The sequence below is a fragment of the Lemur catta genome, chromosome 3 (assembly GCF_020740605.2).
Source record: "Lemur catta isolate mLemCat1 chromosome 3, mLemCat1.pri, whole genome shotgun sequence".
NCBI lineage: Eukaryota > Metazoa > Chordata > Mammalia > Primates > Lemuridae > Lemur > Lemur catta.
In genome coordinates, this window is record NC_059130.1 from 125886487 (window position 1) to 125899462 (window position 12976).

The 12976-nt window shown below is 64.0% G+C and overlaps 1 protein-coding gene across 2 annotated transcripts in view; it reads right to left on the bottom strand.

The window, feature by feature from the left end:
• PRKCZ (protein kinase C zeta) overlaps nt 1–4195 on the bottom strand; it is an 87238-nt gene extending 83043 nt beyond the window's left edge. Inside the window, exon 1 of one of the 2 annotated variants that reach the window (XM_045548721.1) lies at nt 3976–4195. In XM_045548721.1, the coding sequence (XP_045404677.1) occupies nt 3976–4046 (71 nt within the window). In that variant the 5' untranslated portion in view covers nt 4047–4195. The remainder of the gene's footprint in view (nt 1–3975) is intronic. The other variant, XM_045548722.1, reaches the window with a different exon arrangement.
• Between the last annotated feature and the right edge of the window lie 8781 nt (nt 4196–12976).

Consider the following 12976-nt stretch of genomic DNA (forward strand, 5'->3'; position numbering starts at 1 on the left):
CTGCCTTCACTTCACCTTTGACCTCTTCCTGCCCCATGCCCCGCCCCCTGCAGTCCTGCCCCCAAGTGGAAGCTATTGTTTCCCCCCAATCTCAGAGCCTAGAGGCCAGGTGGGCAGCTCCTGTAAGACCCCAGGGCTGTGGCAGTGCTGGGCCACCCCCACAGCTCCTACCCACCCAACCACCACCCCAATCCTGTCCCAATCCTGAATCAAGCAGCCCCCAAGCCCCACGGGCAGGTTTCCTGGTCAGGACACAGCGCTGGGCAGGGGCGTCTGGGCTGCTGGTCCTCAATGGCCGGCACTGGCCAGCACCTGGCTGGACCACCCCTCCTGGACCCCTGCCCTGGGCTTTGCACGCCGCAGGTTCTCTGGAACAAAAGCCTGGGGGGTGGAGGGAAGAGCAAGCACCAGTTTTATCTGTGATCTTAGGAGAGTGGGTGTCTGGATTCAGCCGGGGAGAGCAGGGTCTGCAACCTGGCTTGCGTCACCTGGGACCCCCTCAAGGCACAGGTGCCTCAGGACCCCTCCCAGATTCTCGGGCAACTGGGGCAGGGCAAGAACCTCACCTCAAGCCCACCAAGGGCCCTGGGGGACAGGCAAAGGTGATGGGGTGGCCATCACCCATGGGGGTGACTGGAGGATCCCCCTCTTTTGAGACTAATCTTTAGCGTGTCCAGGGCTCAGCTGCACGACCACCTCCCTCTGGGCAGTGGTGTCTCATGCCAGGGCAGGGACAGAACTCCTGGGGCTTTCAACCACCAGGCGCACATTTTGGCAGATGCTTCCCAGGCCGCTGTCACTGCCCAGTGTCACTGCCCTCTCACCTGAGTCTCCTGGGAGGGGCAGGCGCAGGGGAGCTTCAGGAAAAGCCCGTGCCAGGAGGGGAGTGGGTGCTGGGGAACCCTCTCCAGGTCCAGGCAGGAAGGAGCAGGGAAGGGGGAGGGGAGGCGGGAGGATGGGGAGGAAGAGTGGGAGAGGGAAGGGAGGGGTGGGAAGAGGAGGGAAGGGAGGAAGAGTGGGAGGGGGGCAGGGGATGGGGGCGGGAAGGAAGAGGAAGGAGCCAGTGGTGGGGAGGAGGGCTCAGTGGTGGGGAGGAGGGCTCAGTGGTGGGGAGGAGGGCTCGGTGGGGGGAGGAGGGCTCGGTGGGGAGGAGGGCTCAGTGGTGGGGAGGAGGGCTCAGTGGGGGGAGGAGGGCTCGGTGGGGAGGAGGAGGGCTCGGTGGGGAGGAGGAGGGCTCGGTGGTGGGGAGGAGGGCTCAGTGGTGGGGAGGAGGGCTCGGTGGGGAGGAGGGCTCAGTGGGGGAGAGGAGGGCTCAGTGGGGAGGAGGGCTCGGTGGTGGGGAGGAGGGCTCGGTGGTGGGGAGGAGGGCTCAGTGGGGAGGAGGGCTCAGTGGGGAGGAGGAGGGCTCGGTGGGGAGGGGAGCACGGTGGTGGGGAGGAGGGCTCGGTGGGGAGGGGGGCTCGGTGGGGAGGAGGGCTCAGTGGTGGGGAGGAGGAGGGCTCGGTGGTGGGGAGGAGGGCTCAGTGGTGGGGAGGAAGAGGGCTCAGTGGTGGGGAGGAGGGCTCAGTGGGGAGGAGGGCTCAGTGGTGGGGAGGAAGAGGGCTCAGTGGTGGGGAGGAGGGCTCAGTGGTGGGGAGGAAGACGGCTCGGTGGTGGGGAGGAGGGCTCAGTGGTGGGGAAGAAGAGGGCTCAGTGGTGGGGAGGAGGGCTCAGTGGGGAGGAGGGCTCGGTGGTGGGGAGGAAGAGGGCTCGGTGGTGGGGAGGAGGGCTCAGTGGTGGGGAGGAGGGCTCAGTGGTGGGGAGGAGGAGGGCTCGGTGGTGGGGAGGAGGGCTCAGTGGTGGGGAGGAAGAGGGCTCAGTGGTGGGGAGGAGGGCTCAGTGGGGAGGAGGGCTCAGTGGTGGGGAGGAAGAGGGCTCAGTGGTGGGGAGGAGGGCTCAGTGGTGGGGAGGAAGACGGCTCGGTGGTGGGGAGGAGGGCTCAGTGGTGGGGAAGAAGAGGGCTCAGTGGTGGGGAGGAGGGCTCAGTGGGGAGGAGGGCTCGGTGGTGGGGAGGAAGAGGGCTCGGTGGTGGGGAGGAGGGCTCAGTGGTGGGGAGGAGGGCTCGGTGGGGAGGAGGGCTCAGTGGTGGGGAAGAGGGCTCGGTGGGGGGGAGGAGGGCTCGGTGGTGGGGAGGAGGGCTCAGTGGGGGAGAGGAGGGCTCAGTGGGGAGGAGGGCTCGGTGGTAGGGAGGAGGGCTCGGTGGGGGGGAGGAGGGCTCGGTGGTGGGGAGGAGGGCTCAGTGGGGGGGAGGAGGGCTCAGTGGGGAGGAGGGCTCAGTGGGGAGGAGGAGGACTCAGTGGGGAGGAGGAGGGCTCGGTGGGGGGGAGGAGGAGGGCTCGGTGGGGAGGAGGGCTCAGTGGGGAGGAGGAGGACTCAGTGGGGAGGAGGAGGGCTCGGTGGGGGGGAGGAGGAGGGCTCGGTGGGGAGGAGGAGGGCTCAGTGGTGGGAGGAAGGCTCAGTGGGGGAGAGGAGGGCTTGGTCTTATCAGCCCAGGAAACCAGAGTCAACAGGTTGAATTTCACCAGCTGTAACCAAAGTGCTCCCCAGGGGCCAAAGTGAGGGGAGGGGCTGGCTCAGCCTGGGACAGTCCACCACCCTGGGTCCCGGCCCAGCCCTGAGGCCCTCTGGGTGTGGACTTCCTCTCATTAGGGTCACCCTCACTTCCTACATCATCACACTTTGGCCAGGACCTCGATGACACTTCAGCAGTTTGAACCTGTGGACATCCAGGGCAGAGGACAGGACTGCCTGACCTCCTTGGGTGTAGCTGGCGGCCAGTCCTGCAGAAATGACCCCACCAGCACCACACCCTGGGTGGCTCCCTGGTGCACGCAGGGCTGGGGGGTGCTGGAGGGGACTGTCCCAAGGAGGGGACAACAGTCTCCTCAACAAACCCCAGGACCAAGCAGCCCCTAGGGCCTGAGCGGAAGGCCAGGCTGACTCCAAGGTCAGGACCTGAACCCTCAGTGTCACAGGGCACAACAGACGACCCCCAGGGCACTGCCCAGAAGGGGACCCGGCCTTGGAAGATGCCACCTGCCCCTGCTGCCTGCCCCTGCCTCGGGAGCCAAGGACGTGCCAGGTGAGGACCACCTTTTGACCGAGCACCCAAGGAATGCCGGGTTCGACCGCTCCCCTCCCGCTCCGCAGCGGTGACGACCCTCAGGGATGCGAGCTCAGGCCCCTGGACTCACAACGCCGGTGGCTGGAAGAAGGAACCCGCCGTCGCCACCACCCGCACCCCGCCGAGGGCGCCCCGTGGCCACAGGGTCTGGAGCCTCGGACCCGCCAGCAGCTCCGCGCCGCCCTGGGAGGCGCCGCCTGGCCCAGTCGGCGGCGCGGCGGGAGCCTGCGGGCCGGTTTCCGAAAACTCGCGGCCCCCGCAAGCCTCGCAGGGACCCGCGCCCGGCCCCACCGGGTCTCTAGGCTTTTCCTCAGCTGAAACCTCTTGCCGGGTAAGTTAGGAAAAGTTTAGAAAACCCCCATTTTAAAAACCTGCCAGAAGTTTCCACTTTGTTGAAAACTTTCAGTCCTTACAGGTTTGGGGCCTTAACTCCCCTCGCCCTCTCTGCAGCGAAAATGCGAACAACAGTGACCCGCGCCGAGGAGCGCGCAGCGACGCCGCCTCCCGCGCCCGCGCCGCGGGTCCTGGCCCGCAAGTCCCGGCCCAGGAACCCAGTAGCCGCAGCTGACCCGGGGCAAGGGGACCCGGTGGCCGCCCGCGCCCGCCGCGCTCCGAGCAGGGCCCGGCCGAACCCGCGGGTGACGTTCAAGGGCGCCCAGAGCGCCCGCGTTGCCCAGGTCGCCTCTCGGCGCTGGCGGCCGGGACCTCCCGGGACGGCCCCGGGCCCGGCGGGACCCGGCTGTCCCCTCCCTCCCGCGCCCGGGCCTGAGCCCGCGCCGCGTCCAAACGGCCCCGACGGCCCGCGCGCTCACCCGCTGTAGTGCGCCTTCAGGCGGACGCGGCCGCCGCTCCCGTCCATGCTGGGGCCCGTCCTGCCGGGCATGGCGCGCCGGGCGCTCGGCCGCTGCACGGGGCCCGGCCGGGGCGGGGGCGCCAGGTGCGGCCGACGGCGGAACGCGGAAGGGGGCGCGGCGCGGGGCCGCCCGGCCGACTCCGCGGAACTTGGGCGGGCGGGGGCGCGGGCGGGGGGCGGTGTCCGAACATGGCCGCCAGCGGCGGCGGGGGGGGGGCGGTCCCGCGCGGGGGCGGTGGCACCTGCGGCCAATGAGGGCGAGGCGGGCGGTCACCTGGGCCAATCCTCAGGGGACCCCGGGCCACGGCCCAATGGCGCGGCGCGGGCCGGACACCTGCCGGGCGGGGCGCGGCCCACCTGCGGCCAATGGGCGCGCGCGGGCGGGGCGGGCCGGGCGGCGGCCCCGGGAACGCGTCGGAGGCCGGAGTTCTCCGCCCGCGCGGAGCCACCGGGTCGGACTCCCGTCCGCGCCACCGAGCCCCGAGCGACCTGGGCGAGCGCGAGCCCGAGGGCGGCTGCACTAGCGGACCGGGCGGGGGCGCCGGTGACCCGGGGCCAGGGGACGCGGCTGAGGGAGCTCCGTCGCCCCAGGGTCCCCGACCGCGGCCGGACCGCGTGCCCCGCGCCGGGCCTTGCTACAGACGCGGAGACTGAGGCTCCGAGGAGCGAAGTACCCGGCCGGGGTCGCGGGGCCCGTCCCCTGCCGCGCTGGGAAGGGCTGGGTCCCTTTACTAAAGTTCACTCCTCCGCTCAGGACAAGGACACTGCCTGGCCGGGTCGCCATGACCTTCATTTCTGAAGCCACAACCTCTCTGGGCTGGACTGACTCGGTGGCCCATGATGTGGGCAGTCACCTTCCAACACCACCCATCACCCCTGTTCAGGTCCCTGCATCCTGCGCCTCCCCCTTAAGCGAGGGGTGGAGTTTTCCCTGAGCGACCGGCCCTCACCCTGTGTCCACTGAGCCCAGACCTGCTGTCACAGCGCCCAGCCTGGGCACCAGGCGGGCAGCCCAGACTCAGGGTCTGCTGGCCCTGCCCCCCACTCCTGCCAGCCTGGGTACTTAATCTGTGGCTCTCGCTGCCTCCCTCCCCGTGCCCACCCCCCCCCCAGTTGTCCAGCCTCTGACGCCGACCCCGGTCCTGGACTGCCCAGGCCAAGCCCTCACCGCCCCTCGCCTGGACGCCATGAGGACCTCTCCGTCATCCACTTTCATCCCACGGACAGTCCCTGGCGCCTCCCGGTCAGGCACTAGCGCGCTCCTGGAGGACCAACTGGATGCCGTCCCTGTGGCCATGGAACCGGCACTCCCCCAGAGATGGCGGCACACAGAGACACCTGCTGACCACCCTCCCGCCACCTCATCTACCGGCCCAATGCTCTGCTCTTCTTTTTCTTTTTCTTTCTTTCTTTTTTTTTTTTTTTGAGACAGAGTCTCACTCTGTTGCTTGGGCTAGAGTGAGTGCCATGGCGTCAGCCTAGCTCACAGCAACCTCAAACTCCTGGGCTCAAGCAATCCTCCTGCCTCAGCCTCCCGAGTAGCTGGACTACAGGTGTCACCATGCCCGGCTAATTTTTTCTATATATTTTTAGTTGTCCGGCTAATTTCTTTCTATTTTTAGTAGAGATGGGGTCTCACTCTTGCTCAGGCTGGTCTCAAACTCCTGAGCTCAAATGATCCTCCCCTCTTGGTCTCTCAGAGTGCTAGGATTACAGGCGTGAGCCACTGTGCTCGGGTGACTTTGCTCTTCTTTTTTTAAATTTTTATTTATTTATATTTTTAGAGACAGCGTCTCACTCTGTTGCCCGGGCTGGAGTGCAGTGGTATCATCATGGCTCACTGTAGCCTTAAACTCCTGGGCTCAAGCGGTCCTCCTGCCTCAGTCTCCTGAGTAGCTGGGTCTACAGGTGCCACCATGTCCGGCTAAAGCTGCTACTGAGCCTGCTGCCTCCTTTGCCCGCTGTCTCTCTCCTGCCACTTCCTCTTGAATATCCCCCACCCACCCCGGGCACCACCCATTCCCACCTTCTAAATGCAAGGGCCAATTCTCAGGCCTTTTCTTAACTTGACCTTTGGCATCAGGTCCCTCCTAGAAAGGCTCACCCCAGGTTACTGCTGTCCCCAAATCTCGGGCCAGCCTTCCTCTGAGCCTCAGCCGGGGGTGGCGTCTCTTCTAAGCTCCAGTGGCTCCCGTGCCTCCCCCCGAACTCCTGACTGAGCTTCACCCACACACGTCCTCCCAGCAAACCTCCCTCAGCCGGCAGATCGGAGCTTCCGCCCTGGAAGCTGGTTCCAGGGTCACCACCAGCCCAATCCAGGAGAGGGAAGGACTGAGGGGGCCCCTGATCCGGGTTTGTAGGGTGGGGCTCAGGTCCTCTCTGGGCACTGGGGAGGAGGGCTGGGGAGGAGGAGGGCTGGGGAGGAGGGGGGCTGGGGAGGAGGGCTGGGGAGGAGGAGGGCTGGGGAGGAGGGGGGCTGGGGAGGAGGGCTGGGGAGGAGGGCTGGGGAGGAGGAGGGCTGGGGAGGGGGGCTGGGGAGGAGGGGGCTGGGGAGGAGGAGGGCTGGGGAGGAGGGCTGGGGAGGAGGAGGACGCCTATCCAGGAAGGCAGCCTTGGTGGGGTCCATGCCCAGTCCTGGACCTCGTTCAGCCCTCGGGCCGGCGAGGGAGAAACGCAGTTCCCACAGGCTCAGCAGAGGGCTGAGGGCACAAGGGTCACCCGCCCGTGGGGCCCTGAAAACCTCCCCCAGCCCCGATGCAGTTCCCCCCAGGCCTCCCCTCAGGGCCTTGCCCAGGCATTTTCCCCAGTGACAAGATCTGCAAGACAAAGGCCTGGCGCTCCCGGCCCTCCACCTCGGGCCACCTCCGGGAGGGTGGGGGCTGGTCACTGGTGGCGGTCCCCAGGCCCCCAGCCCTGAGCCCTCGAGGCCCTGGAGGGCAGAGGGTGCTGTCCTGGGGGACAGGCAGGGCAGCCTGACTGGCGTCACTGTATCACCTGGCGACAGACGCAGGGTGTTGGTTCTGAAATTCGCTGACGACTCCCCTCCAGATTTCCCCTGGGCCTCTGCAGGCTCTGCACTGGGTAGAATGATTGAGTGAGTGAGTAGGTGGGGGCCCCTGGGGGTGCTGGGGCCAGGCTGGCCTCCTGGGACCCGGCTTCGGGGACTCCATGCCCCCCAGGGAGGGCAGCGTTGCTCTTTCCCTACCTCCCCGGCCACCCAGCCACACCAAGCAGTCACTGAGGATCACTGAGGAGTCCTCGTCACAGGGTAATGGCGGGTTTCAAGGACCTGCCCTGGGCTCCGGGCGGAGGTGACCCTTGCAAGGGGCGGGGCTGGCACTGAGAAGGGCCCTGGGGCAGCTAAGGGCGAGTCCATTCCACCTCTCTGCACCTTCTGTAGTTCCCAGATTTTTCGTAAAGACCTCATATGCTGGCCGGGCGAGGTGGCTCACACCTGTAATCCTAGCACTTGGGAGGCCGAGGCAGGCGGATCGTTTGAGCTCAGGAGTTTGAGACCAGCCTGAGCAAGAGCGAGACCCCATCTCTACTAAAAAAATAGAAAGAAATTAGCTGGACAACTAAAAATATATATAAAAAAATTAGCTGGGCATGGTGGCGCATGCCTGTAGTCCTAGCTACTTGGGAGGCTGAGGCAGGAGGAACGCTTGAGCCCAGGAGTTTGAGGTTGCTGTGAGCTAGGCTGATGCCATGGCACTCTAGCCCAGGCAACACAGTGAGACTCTGTCAAAAAAAAAAAAAAAAAAAAAAGATCTCATATGCTTTCACGATCATAAACACCTATTATTTCCAAAATGAAAAATTTTAACTGGCTGTAAAAGTGACGCAGGCTTATTATAAAACTTGAGCAACCCAGAAAGGTGAAGCCTCTTCCCAAAAACTCTCGGGTAGGGAGAACTCGGGTGGTGGAGCAGACAGCCTTCCTGTCCCTCTCCCCTTGCCTGGGACCCGCGGGCGGAGGTGCAGGGCGGCCCCCTGGCCACGCTTCCTGCTGCACTCAGGCATGGGGTGGGGGGGGGGGGTGGCCGGCTGAGGGCAGAGGGCAGAGAAGGCACCCAGGGCCCCTCCCCGAACCCCCAGGCCAGGGCTCTGCGTGTGGTGCTGGGGTATCCTCTGATCTTCTTTGGTAGAAATTCCTTGATGATACCTTCAAATGACTTTGTGATCCTTTAGATGACAGGGAGTTCACGCGCAGTGTGACTCAGGAGACAGCTGTAGGGGCTGACTGTCCCCTGTGGGGTCCCCATTGCCCACCTCCGGGAGGACGCCTTCCCCGCGGAAGCTCACAGGGGCTGAGCAGGCATTTCGCACACAAGCCTGTGGGGTTGGGGCCTGGGTCTTCCTGCCAGATGTGCGGCCGGTGAGGACCCCGTGCCCCTGTCACAGGAAGGGCCTGACGCTTGCTGACAGGCACTGGGCACAGCAGCGTGGGAGGGGCCACCCCAGATGTTTCCTTTCTGTGTCAGAGATCACGGGATTTGGAGACTCCAGCTCAAGTGACGATGTCCACCACATTGGCCCATCCATTCAGCGGATGTTGACCAAGGGTGTCCTGGTTGCTGGAGTTGTGCTGGGGACGCAGAGGGGAGCCAGGAGGACATGGCTGTCCCCTCACGGAACCTGCATGCCGCTGGGGGACAGGCCCCTGTCAGTGGGTGACTTGGGCGTGTGGAATGAGACAGCAGGGCTGGCCACGGGGGACGGCCTGTGCCGAGGTCCTGTGGCCCAGGGCGCAGGTGCTCAGCCCCTGCACTGCAAGGGGAGCTGGTGACACAGGTAGAGGGACGTCCCGCAGGGTCCCCCGGGGAGAGTGAGAGGTAAGCTCAGGTCTGGGCGTGTGGCGGGGGGGGCGGGTGTATGCCTGTGTCTGTGTGTATACATGTGTCTGTGTGTGTATAAATGTGTCTGGGTGTGTCTGGGTGTGTTTACATGTGTCTGTGTATATTGCGTGTATCTCCATGCATTAGTGTGTGTTTCTGTGTCTCCATGTGTCTGTGTGTATACATGTGTGTGTATAGATGTGTCTGGGTGTGTATACATGTGTCTGTCTCTATAGATGTGTCAGTGTGTATTGTGTGTGTCTCCATGTGTTTGTGTGTATACAAGTGTCTGTGTATATTGTGTGCATCCATGTATTAGTGTGTGTTTGCGTGTATACATGTGTCTATCTATAGATATGCCTGTGTATATTGTGTGCATCCATGTATTCGTGTGTGCTTGTGTGTATACATGCATCTGTCTTTCGATATGTCTGTGTATATTGTGTGTGTCTCCATGTGTCTGTGTGTATAGATGGGTCTGTGTATATTGCATGTATCTCCATGCGTTAGTGTGTGCCTGTGTGTCTCCATGTGTCTGTGTGTATAGATGGGTCTGTGTATATTGCGTGTATCTCCATGCGTTAGTGTGTGTCTGTGTGTCTCCATGTGTCTGTGTGTGTATACATGTGTCTCTGTGTGTCTGGGTGTGTTTACATGTGTCTGTGTGTATAGATGGGTCTGTGTCTGTAGATGTGTCGTGTATATTGTGTGTGTCTCCATGTGTTACTGTGTGTTTGTGTGTGCACACATGTGTCTCTGTGTATAGACGTGTCTGTGTGTGCTGGTGCACGTGTGTGTGTCTGTGCCGATCCACCTGTCCACCCCACGTCCCCCTCACCAGCTGTGACTACAGGCGCGGGTCCTTCCGGCCGGGCTGTCGGGCACTGCTGACATCTGGGCAGGCGGCTCCCTGGTCCCGGGCGCCCCCGGCTGCTGCTCCGCGGCGTCCCCAGGAGAGGGCGCAGGAGGGTCGCTGCGGGGGACGCTCCCCCTTCCCGCTGGGCGGCCTGGGGTCTGTGGTGCAGGCGGGACAGTGGGACCTTCTGCCCAGCCACCGCCCAGAACGCGGGTCCCTCTGTCCCCGGCAACCTCAGCCTGGCCCTGAACACAGGTCCGCTGCCTGCTGCCAGCTCTGCCCTGCGTCCCAGCACACGGCCCCTGCCCAGGGCACAGGTCCCCTCCGACCCGGGCACAGCCCAGGGGACACTAGCAGCCTCCCACCGTGAAGTCACTCTTGTCTCAGCCCAATAAGCCTGTGTGTTCAATGATCCCGTCACCGACAAGGTGCACGTGGAGCCCCCCGTGTACCTGTGTGTGTGTGTGTGTGTGTGTGTGTAGCCCCGTGTACCTGTGTGTGTGTGTGTGTGTGTAGCCCCCTGTGTACCTGTGTGTGTGTGTGGAGCCCCCTGTGTACCTGTATGTGTGTGTGTATGTGTGTGTGTGTTTAGCCCCCTGTGTACCTGTGTGTGTGTGTGTGTGTGTGTGTGTGTGTAGCCCCTGCATACCTGTGTGTGTGTGTGTGTCTGTCTGTGGAGCCCCCCGTGTACCTGTGTGTGTGTGTGTGTGTGTGTGTGGCCCCCTGTGTACCTGTGTGTGTGTGTGTGTGTTTAGCCCCCTGTGTACCTGTGTGTGTGTGTTTAGCCCCCTGTGTACCTGTGTGTGTGTGTGTGTGTGTGTGTGTGTGTGTGTAGCCCCTGCATACCTGTGTGTGTGTGTGTCTGTCTATGGAGCCCCCCGTGTACCTGTGTGTGTGTGTGTGTTTAGCCCCCCGTGTACCTGTATGTGTGTGTGTATGTGTGTGTGTGTTTAGCCCCCCGTGTACCTGTGTGTGTGTGTGTGTGTAGCCCCCCGTGTACCTGTGTGTGTGTGTGTTTAGCCCCCTGTGTACCTGTGTGTGTGTGTGTTTAGCCCCCTGTGTACCTGTGTGTGTGTGTGTGTGTGTGTGTGTGTGTGTAGCCCCTGCATACCTGTGTGTGTGTGTGTCTGTCTATGGAGCCCCCCGTGTACCTGTGTGTGTGTGTGTGTGTGTGTAGCCCCCTGTGTACCTGTGTGTGTTTGTGTGTTTAGCCCCCTGTGTACCTGAGTGTGTGTGTGTGTGTTTAGCCCCCTGTGTACCTGTGTGTGTGTGTGTGTGTGTGTAGCCCCTGCATACCTGTGTGTGTGTGTCTGTGGAGCCCCCCATGTACCTGTGTGTGTGTGTGTGTGTGTGTGTGTAGCCCCTGCATACCTGTGTGTGTGTGTATGTGTGTGTGTGTAGCCCCCTGTGTACCTGTGTGTGTGTGTGTGTGGAGCCCGCTGTGCACCCGTGTGTGTACGCATGTGTGCACACATGCACACGTGTGCTGGAAGAAGTGCTGGGTGAGCCGTGTGCACAGGGGCAGGAACGTGGGGAGGGGCTGCCATGTGCAGGGCTGGGTGGGGAGTGAGACCAGCACCCAGACCGGGCGGGGCAGGGCTGCAGGCTTTGGGGTGCACGTGTCACACACACCTGCTGAGTGGCACAAGGAGGCCCAGGCCACCCCCAGGGCCCACCCCCTGCCCTGTGCACAGTGGTCCCTCCCCTTGGAGGACCCCTCTGCCCGGCATCACCCCGGGACCCTGGGCTCCTCCCTGGGATGTGGGAGGCAGGGCGGGGCCCCAGGGCCGGGGTGGGGACAGGCTGCGGGTTCCTCTGGGTGGACGTGCAGGACAGCAGCCCCTGTCCTGGGGCCTGTGCGGGGACAGAGGGACCAGCCCCGGGCCGTGGTGATGGTGGCCGCTCGGGGCGTGGGCCCACTTCCCCCTCGGCTGCGGGTTATATTTAAGGCCCAGCGCGGGCTGGTGTGTCTGAGGGGGTGGCACCAGAGCCACGGTTGCCATGGCAATGCGGTGACTGCTCGTGGGGCTGCTACGAGCGCTATTTTCACAGTGTGAAAACAGACAAAATCACGGTTAACTCAGACATTTACAGGGGACATTTACAGGGGGATGCTGAGTGTCTGCTAGGAAAGGTCCCCAACTGTCCGAGTTCCGTCCCCCGGTGGCCCCTGCGCTCCCTGGGCAGGGCCACCACCTGCCGAGCCACCCCTGTCCCCTTTGCCTTTGACGCAGAGACCAAGCTGCGGGCCCCGGGCCTGGGCCTGGGCCTGGGCCTGGGTCTGGGTTGTCCACAAACTGCTCTCAGGTCCGGCTCGGGCTCCCAGAGAAGCAGCAGCTGGGCATGTCCTTGGGTCCCCGGCCTGGCCAGGGCGTGGCGGGAGGAGAAAGCATGTTGAGGATGGTGGGGGGGGCCTCACCGAAGCCACGTCCCCCGGCCCAACAGCTCTGCTGCTGGGACCCGTGGCCGGGAAAGAACTGGAAACAAAACAGCTCTACGCACTGCGTCGGTTCCATGTCCACAGAGGGAGGCAACTGTGCCAGCAGGGAGGGGCGTCTGCCGAGGGCCCTGCCTGACTGGTGGCTCCGTGGCCTTTGAGATTGAAGGTCACATGTTTCACGCCCACACACACACAGACACACACACATGCACATGCACACACACGCACACGCACGCACACCCTGGCACTCACACGGGCAGGGGGGAGCAGCTCTGCGGGGACAGAAGGAGGCACACGCCCTGCCCGGCCAATGGCAGATGGACACACAGGGCCCGGCCCCGCAGGGAGGCTGCAGCCCGAAGGCCTCACAGCCGGCTGTGACCAGATGTCACTCTCTTTGGGAAACGTCCCCCTTCCCCTCGCAGGGAGCAGATGCCATGGACCTCGTCACCGAGGACGAGGAGCCTCCCGTGGGCAGGGCCAGGCTGCCTCCCGAGAGGGGCTGCACAGCCCTGCTGACCCGATCGACCCTCCAAACTGCTCTCAGGACAAGCCTGGCTCAGTTTCCACGACGCTCACCTGGGGGGCGTGTGCCCCCACCGCATGGTGCGACGACCCTCCTGGGGCCACAGCTGGCGCCCAGGGCTTGCACCTCAGCGCACCTGTCCACCTCCTGCCACTTCAGGGCAGCCCCGAGAGCCAGGGTGCCAAGGTGACCTGAAGGGACCAGTGTGGTCACTGGTCTCCAGTGAAGCCACCCAGCTCTGCCTGACCGGCACCACCCTGGGCGTGGAGTCCTTGGTGCCCCAGGATGGGGGCCGTGGCC